This window comes from Phyllostomus discolor, chromosome 6 (assembly GCF_004126475.2).
Source record: "Phyllostomus discolor isolate MPI-MPIP mPhyDis1 chromosome 6, mPhyDis1.pri.v3, whole genome shotgun sequence".
NCBI classification, from domain to species: domain Eukaryota; kingdom Metazoa; phylum Chordata; class Mammalia; order Chiroptera; family Phyllostomidae; genus Phyllostomus; species Phyllostomus discolor.
The window spans coordinates 28,716,556-28,732,145 of NC_040908.2; the positions used below are offsets into that span (position 1 = coordinate 28,716,556).

General features: G+C 49.5%; 1 protein-coding gene across 1 annotated transcript in view; it reads left to right on the forward strand.

Moving 5' to 3' along the window:
• Positions 1–15,590, forward strand: part of EPAS1 (endothelial PAS domain protein 1) — a 49,743-nt gene that overhangs the window by 24,295 nt on the left and 9,858 nt on the right. The window contains exons 8-10 of the mRNA XM_036027920.1: positions 8,813–8,919; positions 14,473–14,620; positions 15,279–15,493. Coding sequence (XP_035883813.1) covers positions 8,813–8,919; positions 14,473–14,620; positions 15,279–15,493 — 470 coding nt within the window. The remainder of the gene's footprint in view (positions 1–8,812; positions 8,920–14,472; positions 14,621–15,278; positions 15,494–15,590) is intronic.

The following is a 15,590-nucleotide window of genomic DNA, read 5'->3' on the forward strand; positions in this document are numbered from 1 at the left end:
TTAAAGGGCACTTGTAAAATGACTGTGAATGCCCTTTGAAAAGTACAAGCACCACAACTGATGGGAAGCTTTTTGTTACTCCTTCTGTCTCCCTGTCCTTGTCCTCCCCCAAAGCAAGTTCCCCCACTAAAGTCCAGGAGCCAAGATCACTGCTGGAGGCAGGTCGTGGCTGGGGGCCTGGAAGAAGGAGACATAGCCAGCAAGATACTGCTTTGCCCTCCTAGCCAGCAGGAAGCCACCCAAGCCCAGAAGACAGCTCCTGCTCAGCCTTCCCAGCCCCACCCACCTTTCTTGTACCCACCAGACATCCAGGGTGCCCTAGCTCTCTTTATGGGTGGGGCTCTCCTTTCCAGGCAAGGCTGACTTTCTTTCCTCTGATCCTAAACTAACCTGATGTTGGCTGGTGCCTCTTCTTAGAATTGGCCACCACTCCAGGACCATTAAAAAATGTTTGTAACAGTATCCTGGAGTCATTCCTGTCCCCCACAGTGCCAGGACCCAAGGCTCCTGGAGGTAGCGGGTGGTTATATAAGTAGAAAGAAGTGCTCTAACCTCATAGGGAGAACATGTCATGTATGAAGACTTTTGCCCTGGAACTGACACAGTCAGCATTAATTATAGTCGTTAGTCCTGTTATTATTGTAATGAGGATGATGATTAGAGGCAATGCTTGTTCCAAAGGCAGGCACCAGAGAAATCCGTGTGAGTGTAAGGTTATTTATCAGATGCAGGCTTCCCATTCAAATGAATGTTCTTGGCAGGAGACAGTTTTGTAGCGTGCACCCCCTCTGCTCAGTCTTCTGAGAGGGCGAGGGAAATCCCGCCGCGGAGCCCACACGGCTCTGGCTTCAGTGCACTCGCCGCCGTGCAGCTTGGGGGCAGCCACAGCACTGGGGGCAGCCCCACGGAGTGCAGCACGTCCCCCGTCCCCCACAGGCATTGGGGAGATTGTACTGTCCCAGAAAATAGCTGGTCACTCCTAGATAATAGAGGAGAGGAATTTTTTTTAAGCTTAAGACTTGGATCCTTGTTAAAGTGAAGGAGAAAACTCCTCTGGAAAGGGTAATTAGAAGTTACTCTTTATTCATGATCTCGTTTTGAATGCACCTCAGGTCATTTCCTGCAAGCAACCAACCTTTGGATCAAAGAGGAGAGGGGAAAACCTGTGAGGAACTGGGGACCTGTGGGTGGCTGAAGAGGAAAGGGACACAGAAAGGGTTGTGGCCCGTGCGTATTGGTTAGTTGGGTCCAGGCTGGTAGGCAGAGGCCATACGGCCTGAAGAGAGCTGTGATGCAGGGCTTGTGACTCAGAGCACGGACGCTGATGCTGCGTGTAAGTTCTGCTGGACACAGTGCACTTTCAGCAGACTCTTGCCTTTCACAAAACCTAATTACATAGCCCAACTCTGCGCTCAGTGGTGCCGGAGAGATGAGTGCAGAGGTGTTTGAAGACACAGAATGCTGGGCTACATAGAAGTTGTGTTTAACCGATTAGCAGATTAGTGAACAAGGGCACAGACATGGCTTAGACTATCTATAAAGTGACTATTTTAAGTCCTTAATCCCTAAGTGTTATTTCTCTGCTGCTTTGATAGGACTGGTATTTTTTTAGTTTTGGTAGCTTGCTTTGTTTTCATTGTTTGTATTGGGATAAGGAAAAGCAAATTCATAGTCTCATTCTCTCATGCATTCTCTCTTTCACACACACACTTACACACACACACACACTCACTCTCCTTAATACCCTTCCAAGATCAGCATTTCAAAAACCAACACTTGTACAGAAGAGCCAATTTGGGGGGAAGGCAGGCTTTCCACTTTAATCACAGAACTCACTAGATTTAATGACTTCTAACACCTACTAAGGGCTAGGAGTTTTCACAAAGGGAACTGTTTTCCCGTTAGGAAAATCAGAATCTCATGAAAATGTCAGGCAATCAGAATCTTAAAAAAATCACTTTTGGGGACCGTTTGGTACTTTTTCTTACATGCATTGAGGTCACAAACATAATCAAACAATGACCACAAAACAGTCATGGGGGAAAGAAAGAAGGGGGAACAGAGAGGAAAAGGGGAAGAGACATTTTAACCAGAAGAAAGAAAAGAGGGCTCTAATGGTGTCTAGTGCTCAAGGTTTCAAAATCAGTTCAACCTGAAACGCCTGAAACTGAGGGAAGGCATGCAGACGATTCAAAATGAGTCTGTCTTGCGCCTTGTAATGCAGGGTCAGAGGACCATAGTAAGTCCCACATTAACCACCTGAAACACGTGAACATTTTTTAAGGGAACTCTGTAACAATTTATACACGTCGATCTCCATTACATGGGTACGGTCGACCGCTCTGCACACGGAGAGTCGAGCTGAGTAACAAGGCTGAGGAAGAGGAGTATCCCAGCTACCAGTGTCGTTAATGATCTCATCTCCATTCCTTCTGTTTCCTAAAATACTGAGCAACCAATTAGTAGATTCTTATTTACTGAGCATCTGCTATGCATCTAATCCTGTGCCAGAGACTTTTATATTGAAGAAGTAAAAGAGATGAGTTTACAGTTTGATACATGAGCAACTTAATGCAACCGTGGTGGATGGTACAACACAGAGTATTCCATTCACCCAAAAGGAAGACAAAATATGTTCCCAAGCGGTTTAACTTTAAAACAGGGTGCTTCCCCCATTCAGGTGGAGATGCCATCTAGTGGTGGAAGAGAATAACTGGGAAGGAAGCCAAACTGTGGAGGAGGGTAGGGAAAAATCTGTATTGCACATAATCCCTCCGTGATTTTTGTCAAGTTTTATGAGTCTTCCTCTATCTTTGAAGTAAGTTATAAAAGCAAATTATGTGGATGATATCAGTATGACTGGAGGTAGGACAGGGGGAAGGCATCAAAATCACCATAAAAATTTTGAAATTAACAAAGAGAGTCGTGTAATCTTTACAGACAAAGAGTTTGAGGGCAGCCCTGTTCGGTTACTGAATTAAGGCAGCATAGGGCATAATAATGTCAGAAGCTTAATAAGCTGAATAAGTTCAGATCATATACTTTCATTGCCTATGGAGATACATTTAATAAATATTGTTTTGTTTTACTTTTTAAAGAATGGGTGACATTTTTTAAATATAAGGTGATCTTTCAGATTAATACATCGCATATACTTTTTTTAGTTTAATCTATAGTCTATTCTAAGTATTTTTGCCTTTTCCCTAATTAGCCTTTGTCAACACATCTTTGCAAGAAAGTATACGTGTTTCTTTTTTTTTAAGATTTTATTTATTTTTTAGAGAGAAGGGAGGGAGATAGAGAGAGAGAGAAACATCAATGTGCGGTTGCTGGGGGTTATGGCCTGCAACCCAGGAATGAAGCCTGGCTGGGAATCGAACCCGCGACACTTTGGTTCGCAAGACCGTGCTCAATCCACTGAGCTATGCCAGCCAGGTATACGTGTTTCTTTAAGTCCCTGGGTGAGAAGGAACATTAAGTGCTGCCCATGTGCACCTGTGCGTCCTGCAAAGGGCAGCGTTCTGAGATCAGCCTAACAGGGGCTGAACGTGTATGTGAGGAATGCTTACATGTTATCCTGTCTAATCTAGTCTACTTGAAATACTCCCTGGAAGTGGCAGCTCTACAGATTCTCTTTGGAATTTATTTCAAAGTTTTTAAAGAATGGGTGACATTTTTTAAATATAAGGTGATCTTTCAGATTAATACATTGCATATACTTTTTTTAGTTTAATCTGTAGTCTATTCTAAGTATTTTTGCTTAGCATAGCAAAAACAATAGCAGTTTGTTAGACCTCGAAATTCAAAAGCGAGGTCTACATGATCCGCTTCTCTCTCGCTACAGCACCCAGCACATTTTCTGTGTGTGGGTGCCAGGGTGATGAATGAGGATTTAGTGGCAATGGGAGCAGGGTGACTCCAGGACTGAGCCAGGGCCACCTTCCTGTGAACAAATTAACTAGCATTTAACACATCACACTGATGGGCTGGAAACTGATTGCCCATTACCTGCAGAGCTGTTTATATAGACTTCACATACCGTGTAATATTCCAGAAAAGCACAGGAGTCAAAGTGCTACTGTTCAAAACAAACAAAATCTGGATCAAAATGTATTAAAACAGAAGGCATCGGAATCCGAGTTAGTGGGTAGCCTGGATATTAGGAAATACCATTTCAAAGCCGACGTGTGCATTCAAGAACCAAACTGGGTCAAACCCGTGTTGCCTCCGAGAGGCCATTGTAGGAAGGGTGGGTGGGAGGAAAGAAAGCAGACTTTAATAGGAGTTTGGTTTATTAGCAAATGCATTCTTTGAAAAACAAATAGGTGGTTATAAAGTACTTAAAACTTTTATCCTCTTTCATAGTTTAAATAGTCTAACCTGTCTTGTTTTTCATGACTAATTTGCTTAGCAAACCCTTTACTCGTGTGGGGGACAGGGGCAAGGACTGCAGTCAGACCTCGGCCGACTCCAGGCAGTGGCCCGAAGTCAGGGAGCCTGCTGCTGGTCCCCCGGGGACGGCACTCGGCAGTGTCACCAGGGGGAAGAGGAGCAAGCCCTCTTAATCCCCACTGCCTCACCGGGTGATGGCACTGACACCGACACTGTGGCCTGGGGAATGGTTTTCTTCCTGGCACTCGGTCACAGGTAGTCCACGTGGTAAAGAGCCTCTGAACGTTTCCGAGGGGCAAGAGCAACCGAAGAGCAGTGAGCAGCTGTCACGTTCCATTGCGAAGGCCCGTTACATTGTCCAACTCGGGAATCCAGGCCTGGTGGCTCGGCCCATGCATTTAGCGGAGTAACGCTAACTTCAGAATTTAACAGCTGTTTTTTCCTCTGTATATTTTTCCTCTTTTTCTTCCTTCTTCCTCTGCCTCCTGTGACTGCCGACGTCTCCATCTCCCTCCCCACCTCATCCTGGATCTGTTTCTTGTTCCCCTTTATTATTAGAGAGGGACTGTTCTTCTCATTTCCGAAACCTGTAAGTGGTGCCCTTTTACATTTCCCTCCTCTCTGCAGACAGAACTTTTTAAATTTATACGTGACCCCAACCTGATTTTTTTCCCCCAGTGAGTCAGGGGCTCTAAATTAGGAAGAAAACCAAGTTTCTCTGCCCCCGTTGGAGAGAGCAGATGAAGCTGTGTTCCCACAGCCCCGCTCTGGAGGCGTCTGGGGGACCCCGGGAAACTAGCGGGCGGGCACTCTGCTCTGCGCTGCACAGCCTGTGCGTAAACAAGCCGGTTCGTTAACCTCCCACTGGCGTCATTGTGCCTGCAGAGGAGGGCCAATGGCCATCAGCTGTAAGTCTGGGCTTCCTGGCTTTGTGAAGTCGGACAACCTGAATGTTCTTCCATTGTGTTCGCGGGATGCGTATTTCCCAGTTTTTATAGTCTGTTTAAAGGAACGAAGAAGGAGACATTAAATATTTATTTTCACTGACAAGACAAATGAAGGCTGCTCCGGGGGAGACAGCTGGCTCCCCCGAAGTCCAGGTCCGTTTGTCCACTCCCAGAACCTGCCCATTGTGCGCCTTGGAATGGGTGGCATGTTCTGAGGCTGATCGTGACAAACACCGGCTGAGAACATTTTAATTTGAAGATTCCAGTCGTGAAAGAAAACTGAACTTCTTGAGGGAGGAGAATCCAATCTTTCGCAGAACAGCCCCCTTTCTGAGCGGTCCAGGACGGGAAGCACTTCTCTGGCAAACCTGGGAGCCAGTACATGGCCGGCCGCTGTTGGCAGGGCCCGCAGTGCAGCTCTGATCCCCGGGCCAAGCTGGAAAGGCCCTGAGCCTCACGGACAAGCTACTCGGTTGTGGAAGAGGAAGGGCCAGCACTGTTCTACCGTCTCCTTGTCCTCCCTGAGTCTCCACCTCGGGTAAGGTGCTGTTGGGCACCAGCCCTGGGAGCAGGGTGACAAGGAACATGTCCATTGCTGATGAGTTCGGAGACTCTCTGCTCAAGACCAAGTGAGGGGCCAGGTCCTCCTGGTCCAAGGCCAGCTCTGGCACACATGAGCTGATGGAGTCATACTGGAGAATCTCCCCTGGGCTGAGTCAGCTGAGACCCAAGTTCTTTTATCTTCTTTTTATTGTATTTTTTCCATTGCCATTTAGTCCCCTTATACCCCCCCAGCAGTGACCACACTGTTGTCCATGTCCCTGAGTCCTTTTTCCTTTTTGCTCAATCCCTCCACCCCCTGACCTCCCCTCCCCCTCCCCTTAGCTGTCATCTGCTCTCCATCTATGAGTCTGTCACCATTTTCCTTGTTAGGTCAGTTTGTTCATTAGATTCCATATAGGAGTGAAATCATATAGTATTTGTCTTCCTCTGCCTGGCTTATTTCACTTAGCATAATCTCCAGGTCCATCCATACTGTTGCAATAGGTAAACTTTTCTTCTTTTTTAAGGCTGAGTAGAATTGCATTGTGTAAATGTCCCATAGTTGTTTTATCCACTCATCTACTGATGGACACTTGGGTTGCTTCCACATCTTGGTGATTGTCAATATGTCAATAATGCTGCAATGAACACAGGGGTGCTTATGTTCTTTTGAAGTAGCATTTCGGGTTCCTTCAGATATATTCCCAGAAGTGGGATCACCGGGCCAAACGCAGATCCATTTTTAATTTTTGAGGGATCTCCATACTGCGTTCCACAGTGGCTGCATCAATAGTGTGAGGCCATATTACCCTGAACGCACCGATCTTGTCTGATCTGAGACCTAAGCTGCTCGGCCCTGTCGGGCTGTCCCTTGTATGACAAAGGCTTTGATCCCCACGCCTCCCCTAGGCAGAGAACTTGCCTGTTCTCTGCCCACGTCAACACCAGGCACGCCCTCCAGAATGAAGATGGAGTAAGCATCACCAGGGTTTCTGCTGAGAGCTGTGTGCGCATGCACCAGCACGCACTGAGGCAGTTAGTCGTGTTCTAGGAGGAAAGTGAGAATGGGCGCCCGGGTTCCTTAGCAGTGCAGGGACAGACTGGGCTCTGGTTGTGCCTTAGGTCCTAAGAGAAAATCAGTCCACCAGTGAGCTACTCACGTATTTACCCATGCAGGGGACGCCGAAGGGGAAAGCGGTCCCTGAGTTCAGGGGTTGACAGCCCAGGTAGGATGTGGAGAGACAAACACATAATCCTCTGTGACACTGTGTTTGCCTGTAAGGACTTCATGAGGTGACATTGGCAAGGGCTGGAGGAACTGGAGAGGGCTCCAGGGAGATGGTGAGGCCCTGGGCTGACCCTATGATAGTCAGAACAGAGAGGGGCGAGGGGGACGAAAGCATCGAGGTTCTGCAGCAAGAACAAGTTCACCAGGAGTGGGGGACTGCGAGGAGAGGGGTCCACCAGGGCAGCGGGTACAAGACCTGCTGAAGGTTAGCTGAAAATCAAATTGCACGGAAGCTGGAGACTAGATTCCGGGGGGACTTGGGAGTTAGGCAGCGTTTATTTACTCCTGATATGGTTGGAAATAGGGAAAGTTGTAGATGCTTAAATAGGGGAGAGACAGGATGGAGACGATATTTTACGATGCTTTCTTCTGATAGATGTATGCAAACCCCTTTGGGGGAGGAGAGTAGAGACACTGCGTCTGCTTCCCTCTCCCTGTTGTTCATCTCCAACACAGACGATAAATGATGTGGCCGGACCTAAAAGTCACACTTTCTGAAACAGAGCTTGGAACGATTACAACAGCATCACTTCTAACTTATGATTAATGAAGGACCATTAGAAGAACGGGCTAACAAGCCCATTAGAAGAAACATGTGAAATAACAAAGGTTACGAAAAATAATATTTAGGTATGACGTGGGAATGTGGCTAATCTGGCGGGGCTGGGTCATTTCGATGACTCCAGCACAGACCAAAGGGTCCCTGGACCATTAAGTGATTCTTAGGGTTCTCCATCTCTGCCTTTCATCTACCCACTTTCCATCAGAAACAGACACCTTACAGGATGAAGCAAGACACATGAAGGAGAGTCAAGCCCCGTCATTTCAGAGCTGCAAGTTCATTGTAGAACGTAATGAGGAGGCACCCTTCTATGACTATGACTTTCTATTTCTTCCCCTCAGTACCCTCTGCTCTCCTTCCTTCCCTCAAAATAGAGAGGGACGAGTGGACGAACCCATGGAAGGCAGGCCCCATGTCCAAGGGGAGTCTGCGGTCACCAGGCAGAATATGAGAAGCACCCAGAGGAGTGAAGCCCTCAGCACAGAAGGGGTTCTCCCTGTCCCCCGTTCTTCCTCACTCTGTGGTTCACACAGACGGAGGTCACCCCCATGCTTTTCCCCACTTGAGGCCACGTACTTTTTGCTTTTCATTTCTATCACCTTCTCCTAGATTAAGCTTGATCTAGTAGTCAGGAGGCCCTGGTGTTCATGCTGGCTCTGTCCTTAGACACACGTGGACATCAGCAAATTGTCTGCCTTCCCTGGGTCTCTATTCCCTCGTCTGCAAAATCTGGGGGGCAGAGGGGGGGCTGGTGAGAGCCCTTCCGCGGTTGTTGGCGATCAGGCACATGGGTACATTAGGGCTGGGGGCAGGGAGCCCCCCAGGGAGGCACGGTTCCTTCCTCCCCCAACGTGACTTCAGGAAGGGCAGGAGGAGTGGGGGCTGGGCGGTCCACAGTGGCAGGTCGGCCACCACGTGTTTTTTTGCTTGTGTGAATGGTGTGACCAGGAAGCCTGTGGTGTTTTCATCTGGATATGTGCATTTGATTTACTTTCTGGATTTAGCTCCTCCAGCCCCTGTCCACATTTATATGGCTTCTCTTCCCTACATGCTTTTCTTTCTTTTTTTTTTCTAATTCAGAATCACAGAACTGATCGGTTACCACCCAGAGGAGCTACTTGGCCGCTCAGCCTATGAGTTCTACCATGCACTGGACTCAGAGAACATGACCAAAAGTCACCAGAACCGTAAGTCCCTGGAGTGTCCTGGGTGGCTCCCTTGTGTCTGTGGAATTTGGCCCTGAGTGGTGCATGACGGTGAGACAGGAGGAGAGCCGGTCCCTTCCTTCACTGAGCCACTGCCCTGTGTAGCTGAGAGACTCACACGCTCAGGATGGTTAGAGAACCAAGGCTGCCACCAGCCTGTATGACACCTTCATGAAAATGACCAAAAGGCTTCTTCCTCCAGGGTAGCACACCCACGTCCAGCCGCAGGGCTCAGGTAGTAGAAGGTGGGCTACATCTCGGCCCCCACATGAGGTGGGCTGCATACCACCTCCACTGAGCACCCTTGCAGACAGGGTGAGCAGGCTGCACAGCCCTGTGGAGCAGCCCTGCAAAGGGTAACACAAGAGGGTGATCCCCTTGGGGTATGTGCTACAGAAGCAAGTACATTCATCAGAGAAGAGAAGGGCTGGGGCAGTTCAGAAAAGGAGAGGCTAGGGCGCCTGAGTCAGACTCCTGGAGGGACAGAGGAGGATTAAAGAGCAGGGAGGGCAGGAGGGCGCCAACACAGCTGATGGTGCTCCAGGAGCCTGCCTGCCGGACAAGGGAGCTCAGTGGGAGAGGCTGTCTGGGCAACTCAGGGATGTCACATGGAGACTGTGCTTGGCAGCTTGAAAGAAGCCCGAATTATGAGAGGATTCCAGAACAGGACTGTCCGGCGCAGCCCTCTGCAGTGGGAATGCTCCACACCTTCCTGTTGCACATGCTGCCTCTGCCGTCCTTGACATATGTCTAGTGCAGCTGAGGAGATGAATTTTTTTAATTTTAATTCCATTTAAATAGCTACACTTGCCCTGGCTTATATGGCTCAATTTGCTGGAGTGTTGTCCCAGACACCAAAAGGCTGTGGGTCCGATCCCTGGTCAAGGTGTATGCGGGAAGCAACCGATCAATGTTTCTTTCTCTCTCTCTCTCCTCCCCTCCCTCTCCCTTTCTCTCCCTCTGAAATCAGTCAACACATCCTCGAGTGAAGACTAAATAAATAAATAGCTACCCTCGGCTAGTGGCTCCCATATTGCACAGGGAAGTTCTGTTTCATTCACTTGGTCATATTCCTAGTCAGGCTTCCCGTCTGCAGGTGATCTGAGACAGTTTTCTTGAGTCCATACAGCCTGCCAGCATGCAAGGACTCTGGGTTTATGCCTCTATTCTTGATCCGCTGGGGGACACAGAACCTGACAGGATTGATCCCTGCCCTAAGGGGTCTCATTTCGGAGGGGAAAGGAGGGCTGGGGCTCCAAGGGAGGCCAGCAGCTCATACCTTCAGCCACGGTATCGAGCATAGTGTTAGCTACAGCACAGGCACTAAATGAATGGTAAACCCAAAGGCATAAAATATATTTGAAAAAGGATCTTTAAGTGCCCACAGTGATGCAGACAGAGGGGCCAAGAGTTGAGTCTCAGAAGATTCCCAGTGGCTCTGCTGGTCTTGAGCTCCCAGGATCAGCTGTGGCTTGGAGTAGCAGCAGAGAAAATGGAAGTACAGCTGTTTGTCCGTTGTTCCTACCTCCACCCATCTCTCCCAAGGTCGGGATAGCTGAAGTCCAGAGCAGCAGACAGATCGGCAGCCCCACGTGCAGTATCTGCGCATAGTTAATCTGTTAAGAGAGTGAGGTCTTCTCTTTTCAATCGGCTTTCTCTGCTGCTTCTCTGTGGTTTCCGAGTTTGATCGGACAGTGAAACAGGGCCCTTTATGGTGTCTCAGAAATGCTTCTCACTGTGCTCTCCAGCAAACAGACAAACAACTAGACTCAGCTGCATTTACGGGGCCCAGGGATGGGGAGGGAGGCGGGGGCGCTCGTGTGTGCCCGGCCCACAAGGACGGGTGAGATGCCGCCCGGCCTGCCCTAGCTTTGAAATTGTAGGACAGGGTTCCAGCCTTCGCTTTGGGGTCCCCATGCTTTTCTGGTCTGTGGCTTTTCCTGGTCCCAAAGGCATCCTGACATTGGGACTCAGGGAACTGGGCTCTGGCCCAGCTGCCCGGCTGATTCCCCAGGGCCAGGCTTTCTGGGCCTTCCCTCCTATAGATGTAGAACTGGGGGGAAGTCCGGCTTTTCTCCTCAGCCAAGGGTGAAGTCAAAGCAGGCGACAAACAAAAAAGTTTCTGGGAATTCTTGAAGGACAGTATGACATAATACTTTGTCTTCTGGGAACTGCTATCCAGGGGGACAGAAATGATGACTTCTCCCTAGCCATATAAGAAGGAGTTTGTTTTTTTTTTAATCTTCTCAGAAAAGCTTTGATTCATGAAAAAAGAGCTAGGATAAAAATTTGTCACAGTTTTCTGCTGACTCCAGGGAAAAGATGGTGTTTTTTTCATTGAATCTATGTGTTTAAGCATTAGGCACACTTACACGTAATTCCCAGCCCAAGTGGAGACCACGGGCTCCTTCTTCCCCTGGTGGAACCAGGTGCAGCTGCTCTGGGCTCGGGGGTCCTGGACCCAGCCAGCCGGCAAATCCAGCAAAGGGAAATCTGCATGGGTTGGACACTGGGTTAGTGATGGCTACAATGAAACCCTCCCCACCCCCACCACTGGGTTTGTGCAAATACAGTTGCACCACAGCCCCACACTCACGCTGCAACATAGCTGGAGGCTATGGTTTGAGGCCGGCTGACACACCAGCATCCGAATTTCCGCACGTATGTGTCTTTGCCTGCGAACGTTTTCCATTGAAATGGCTGGGGAAGCTCAGCCCTCAAGCCAGATTCAGATAATTGAAAGCCATCATTTCCAAATGGATTGATAATTTATACATTGTTACTCTCGGGCAGGAGCGGTTGGGTGGTGGTGGGGGGGTGCTTTTCCTTTGTTGTGTGAGGACATTATGTGCTCTTAGGAAAACAAAATTAAAGGTCATAAAAAGCCTATCTACCAAGTAGCAGGCCCCTCACCCAGGCTGGCATTAATGAGCAGATGATTAGAAGGCAGGTGTAATTATATTCCACCAACAGAGCAGGCCCACGCCTGCAATCGCTAGAAATACACTTAAAACCTTTGCTTGCTGCACTGTTTAATCAAGAATAAGAGCCCTGAATTTTGACTGCATTAAGAACCGTCTAAATAAGTTAACTCCAGCTGCTTGAAATTGTGCAAGAATCATTTCACTGCAGCGGCCCGGGGGGGCCTCAGCAGAGCAGATAAAGAGAAACCAGGGAGGACAGAAGTTACTTCTTTGGTGGGAGAGTCCATGAGGGCTCCGGACAGGGGCAACAGCAAACTCAGTCTGCCCGGTGGGCTGTGTGTGGCCCAGGGGGAGGACGGAGGAGAATGCTGGACTGGGAGCAACGAGACGCTCATCTAGTCCTGGGCGATGTCAAGCAGGTCACCATCCTTCTGGCCTTAGTTTCTTCGTGTTAAAAGGAAACAATCTCTGTCTCCCCTACAGCACAGGCTTTTTTGAAAAAGATTGGGATGATACAGCCACTGTGGAAAATCATGTGGCTGCTTTTTATAACGCAAACATATACTGAGCATGCGACCCAGCCATTACAGCCCTACAAGAAATGCTAAGTACGTCCGTACAAAGCACGGTACACCAATGTTTATTGCAACTGTGTTCATAATAACTAAACACTGAAAACAACTCAAACACCCGTTGACAGGTGAATGGGTAAATTATGGTACATCCATATAATGGAGCCTTACTCAGCAACGAAAGGGACAAACCACGAATACCTGTAACGGCAGGAGGGATCTGGGAAACGTGCTGAGTGCAAAGAAGGCAGACGCACAGAGCACATGCCCCTGTGTGGTCCCACTGTGTGCAAATGGAGAAGAGGGCGTTTCAACATTTAGTACCAGAAATCGCATCAGGGGCTGCCTGGGACCGCATGAGGATGGGGATGGACTGTCAAGAGACACAAGGGTTTTTGGATGGGGGTGGTGTGATGGAAAAGTCACCGTACCTTTGAGGGTGGTGATAGTTACAAGGGTGTCGGAAGTCATTGCGCTGGATGCTTAACTGGGTGCATTTTTAAATTGAAGGTAAATTAAGCCTCACTCAAGCTGACTTGAAACAAAAACAAGCTTAGATAGGAGTCTTTAATTTGGACTATAACCTTGTCTACTGTTTCCACTGAGGGGGCCTTTGAACAAACCATTCAACAGTTCTAAGCCTCAGCTTCAGATGTGAAACAGGAAGAGCAATAGATACCTCGTGGTGCTACTGTGTCCAAAACGAGGTGCAGACAAGGCCAGTAACCCTTGTCTGTGCCAGGGGCTACTGGAATCGGTTTGCAGACGTGAATTCATCGTATGAGATAGTTTTGAACACTGCAAGCCACTATAAACATGCAAGTTATGGTATTTCCTGCACCTTGGAGGTGCTAGTTAAACTTTTGAAGAGGATAATATCTGCCAAGAAAAACAAATGTAAAAGGATGACCAGCAGCGTTAGTATGAACCAGACTGCATTTCTCAACCACACAGGGGTGGGGAGTGGGGAGGTGGCCCACCAGCCTCGTAGGAGAATCTGGACGCTCCCCCACCGGCCCTTCCCAGCATTGTCTACAGACATGCCCTGCAGAGGTCCCGGGGCCTGGACGCTGTCTGTGTTAGTAACTTTGGGGGGAGGCCCCAGTGACACTGAGCCCACCTTCTTGTACCTGATAAGGCAGATTTGGCCCTTAATGCAAACAGTCATGGCACACTGCATAGCTAATAATGATAATAATTATTATTTTTTAATCAGTGGTCATTTGGCAGGAGAGGAAACCAATACCAAGACAGGTTGTTCTTTCCCCAAAGTCCCCGACCTGGCAAGATGGTTTCACCCTGCCACCACGCCTCTTTCCAAGGCTCCGTGATTTATGGGGTGGAGTCTCTGAGTTGGGGTTCTGGAGGACAAATTCCCAAGGAATCAAAGTAATGGGGCAGTTCAGAAAACTACCAGAAATTCTAACACGAGTAGATTTATTGATTCCTTTTCAATGGGAGCAGAGAGAGCACTCTGGGCTGGGGAGGAGGACATCCCGGGCTGTGGGAGCCCTTCCCCAGTGTCTTCTTACAGCAAACGCAGATGTTACATGAACACTTTGAACGATCTGGCATTGGAAGGAAATCATAAGCAGGCAGCCTAGCTGGGCAGCTGGGAAGACAAGGGGTAGAAAGGACTTAGGTTTTTGAAGAGGCTGAGTGTAAGCTGCTGGGGCCCCAGCCCCCTACCTGTGCCTTTGCTACAGGCCACAGAAGTTCTGTGGCAGGCCCAACAGATGACCTGGAACGATCAAGAATATCATTTTTGTAAAACTTCATTTACTCACAAGCTGAGTATTGCTGTCGGGTCTACTACAAAGGGCTGCCCTGAGGCCAGACTTTCTCTGCCTGCTCACAAGTGCCCGCCCCTAGCCCGGGGTCCCTGACAGAAGGGGCAGGCACCCCTGTTATTGAACTGGGGTAGGGAAAAGGGGGGAAATGAGGGCGGAGCCAGTCGGCAAGCAGACTTGTCTCGGGATCCACAGTGCCACCCTCCTCTCCAGACGGCCCTGACCCCAGGCCCCTTTCTCCTCCCATAGTGTGCACCAAGGGTCAGGTGGTGAGTGGCCAGTACCGGATGCTGGCGAAGCACGGGGGCTACGTGTGGCTGGAGACGCAGGGGACGGTCATCTACAACCCTCGCAACCTGCAGCCCCAGTGCATCATGTGTGTGAACTACGTGCTGAGGTGAGCGTGCGAGGGCCAGCGAGGGCCAGCGGGGGCCAGGGTACGCGGGGCCCCAGCTCCCCAGCCTGAGGACGGCAGGCCCAGGGAGAGCCCAGCCTCTCCCAAGGCTCTTCGCCAGCTCTCTGCGGTGCTGATCCTTACGACCCAGAGGGCTGCCGTGGGGAGCAGGGGGACACTTGGGATGTCCCCTTCCCAGTGCTTTGTCTGTCCTTCCCCTCGCCTGTCTCTGGTGCCATTCCTCTCACCCACCTGGGGAGGCCAAACAAAGTCATCACTTAATGAGCATCTTTTGAATGGGGAAAACCACTCGTGTGGTTTGAGAAAAGCAGAGGTAACACCCTCACCCAGTAGCGCCTGGAAGGAAAGCTGGATAAAGTCAGTGCTAGGGTGAAGCAGGCAAAACCCTTCAGACCCACGCACACCATGCAGCATCCGATCACAAAACAGCATCCCAGGCAGGTTCCTTGTCTGAGAGCACTCCCAGTGTTGCTCCCTCCTCTCCAAACTTGTCTGTGTGGTTCTTTACAAAATGATGACCCAGTGTCCGTGCCCACATGTTTGGCTAAGAGGCTTGGGCGCCGGGGTTTCCTGTGCCTGGGGAGCAACAGGACTTGGCTAGAAAGCGTGGAAGGTCTGAAGTGCTCTCTTGTCCCATCAGTGAGATTGAGAAGAATGACGTGGTGTTCTCCATGGACCAGACGGAATCCCTGTTCAAGCCGCACCTGATGGCTGTGAACGGCATCTTTGACAACAGTGGTGAGGTGGCTGTTTCTGAGCAGAGTCACTTCCTGTACACCAAGCTGAAGGAGGAGCCGGAGGAGCTGGCCCAGCTGGCCCCCACTGCGGGAGATGCCATCATTTCTCTGGATTTTGGTGGGTGCCCCTCAGCTGAGCTGGGGGTTGTCGAACCCTCTGGGGGTGGGGGAGGTTTCTACCGTAACAGGCCTCCCTGACCACAGCCTTTCCTTAA